Source organism: Aplysia californica, unplaced genomic scaffold (genome assembly GCF_000002075.1).
Source record: "Aplysia californica isolate F4 #8 unplaced genomic scaffold, AplCal3.0 scaffold00600, whole genome shotgun sequence".
NCBI lineage: Eukaryota > Metazoa > Mollusca > Gastropoda > Aplysiida > Aplysiidae > Aplysia > Aplysia californica.
The window spans coordinates 86,914-89,388 of NW_004797870.1; the positions used below are offsets into that span (position 1 = coordinate 86,914).

At 36.1% G+C, this 2,475-nt stretch overlaps 1 protein-coding gene across 1 annotated transcript in view; it reads left to right on the plus strand.

Moving 5' to 3' along the window:
* LOC101852721 (mucin-17-like) overlaps window positions 1–2,475 on the plus strand; it is a 31,247-nt gene that overhangs the window by 22,651 nt on the left and 6,121 nt on the right. The window contains exons 12-13 of the mRNA XM_013087538.2: window positions 426–519; window positions 897–1,041. Of these exons, the coding sequence (XP_012942992.2) occupies window positions 426–519; window positions 897–1,041 (239 nt within the window). The remainder of the gene's footprint in view (window positions 1–425; window positions 520–896; window positions 1,042–2,475) is intronic.

Sequence of the window (2,475 nt, forward strand, 5' to 3'; positions counted from 1 at the left end):
ATATATATATATATATATATATATATAAAAATATATATATATATATAAAAATAGATATATAGATAGATAGATAGATAGATAGATAGATAGATAGATAGATAGATAGATAGATAGATAGATAGATAGACAGATAGGTAGATAGATAGTGAGGCATCATCATCATCATCATGATGACACCAAAACAACAACAACAAAACAGCAACGACTACAACAAAAACAACAGCATCAACGACATCAACAACAGCAACGACAGCGACGACGACAACGATGGCAACGACAAAAACAACTGCAATCGCAAAACTATACCAAATTGCATAGCACAAACAAAACTAAAGATTACGAAGACTTTCAAGTAAGACAGGCACATTATCCTCACCACCCGTCCACCTAGTTGCTGACTATTCCTCTACTCCCGCCATTCCCAGTGTCCGATCGTCTGCAGCAGACACAGCTGACCGCTCCCAACACCTTCATAGCCGGCCAGCCAGCCACCCTGGAGTGTCGCTCTATCGAGTTCAGGTACGAGGGTCAAAGGTCACAGTCAGTTGGCACAGCACTTCGCTTCTTATTTATTTTGAAATACAAATGTAGTTGTCTTAAAACAAAATTGGTTGATGTCTTAATATTTCTTAATAAATGTTGTTGTGGTTGTTATTGTTGCTGTTGTTTATGTTGTTGTTGTTGTTGTTGTTGTTGTTGATGTTGTTGTTGTTGTTGTTGTTGCTGTTGCTGCTACTACTGCTGTTATTGTTGATGTTGTAGTAGATGTTGTTGTTGTGTCACCCCTTAAATAATGTAGAATGTTTCGACAGGAGTCTTAATTAACTTTTATCGACGCTGCTTTTCAATATCATAATATTATTACTATTATTATCATTATTTCTGTCTCGGGCAAGGCGACCGTTCACAGTGGTATTGGAGTACACCTCCGACAACCAGACCTTCAGTGACGTCCCCTCCGGTCAGTCCCAGTTCCAGGATACTGACCTCCCACAATTCCCAGGCTTTGACTGTGTCTACCTCAGCACGCACACTGTACAGGTCAGTCTCTTACGTCATTTCCCTGCGTACCCGCGTCTCTGGTGTAGCAGTTAGGTGCCTAACTGTTATTTGTTTTAGTAAGAGTTTTACGGCACTTGCAACACAATAAGGTCATATAAGTACCGAAGATTAGAGGTGTTACAAGAGTGTAACAAACACAAAAAAAAGAGAAGGAAGAGAGATAAGGATAATAGAAAAGAAGGAGTAGACCACATCAGAGTACCCACCAACCACCCACGTGCCTAGCTGTCTTAGGCAGGAGACACAAAGTTCGACTCCCTTGTGGGGAGAATTTTGATCGAGTACTTCGGTCTTCCTGCTGGTGTGTTGTATCCCTCTCAGCCCCGGTTGGCCCTGACATAATTATTGAATAATAATAATAATAATAATAATAATAATAATAATAATAATAATAAAATAATAATAATAATAATAATAATAATAATAATTTTATTATTATTGTTGTCACGACACAGGCTCGGTAACCCGCACCCTAAATGATCTGAACTTAGTCGCATAGGGCATAAAACCACTTAGAAATGTATTCATCTCGCTGCTTCAAAATAGAATTAAACGAATACAACAGGGCATAATCTGGTGATGTCATGATAATATTGTTTTCCCATTTAATTAAAATTTAGAACCAAAAACTATTGTTTCTTTCATAATGATATACATATTAAAAAAGTAAGTAAATGTATTTAACGCCTCTTTCAACACTATACAGTTATTTAAAAGACAGATATCCATCCCTCTCCGAGAGAACCGAGTGTAATGGGTTTGAGAGCCTTGAAATCTCCACAATCTGACCCCAGTTCATGAACGCCTAGTCTGGGATTTGAACCACGGCCTGCTGCACCATAGCCCAGCATGTTACCAACTTAGCTAATGTGTGTAGAATTCTTGGGAGTTACTGTGTTCTACAGTTGAAATGTTCATTTAGTAGCCGTTTTAGATAGGTTTAATCTTTTTATACTATCATTGTACTGTACAATTCGGTTTTGAAAAACAAAAGAACTATGGTTTTTGGAAACCACATTTCAGCTTTTAGTCTTCAAATGCATCCCATCAATCAATTTATTTTGGGTCTAAAAACCCTCATTTGAAATCCTTTTCTACTAACTAGTTTGAGTTTTTTTCGAACTGCAAATATGATTAATAGCCTCAGTGATGGTCTTTTTGTGTATTGTGTGTACTTTGCGAGATGACAAGTGTACGTATTTGAAAAAAACAACAACATGTTTTACATTAGGTGGGACAGTATGCACGAATCGTTGTTTTAAATTACATCTTTTTGTTAAAGGCATAGAACCAGCAAGGAGTGGCCGCTATGGAATTAAAAATGTTCTTTATCATATTATTGAATTATTATTATTATTATTATTATTATTATTATTATTATTATTATTATTATTATTATTATTATTATTATCA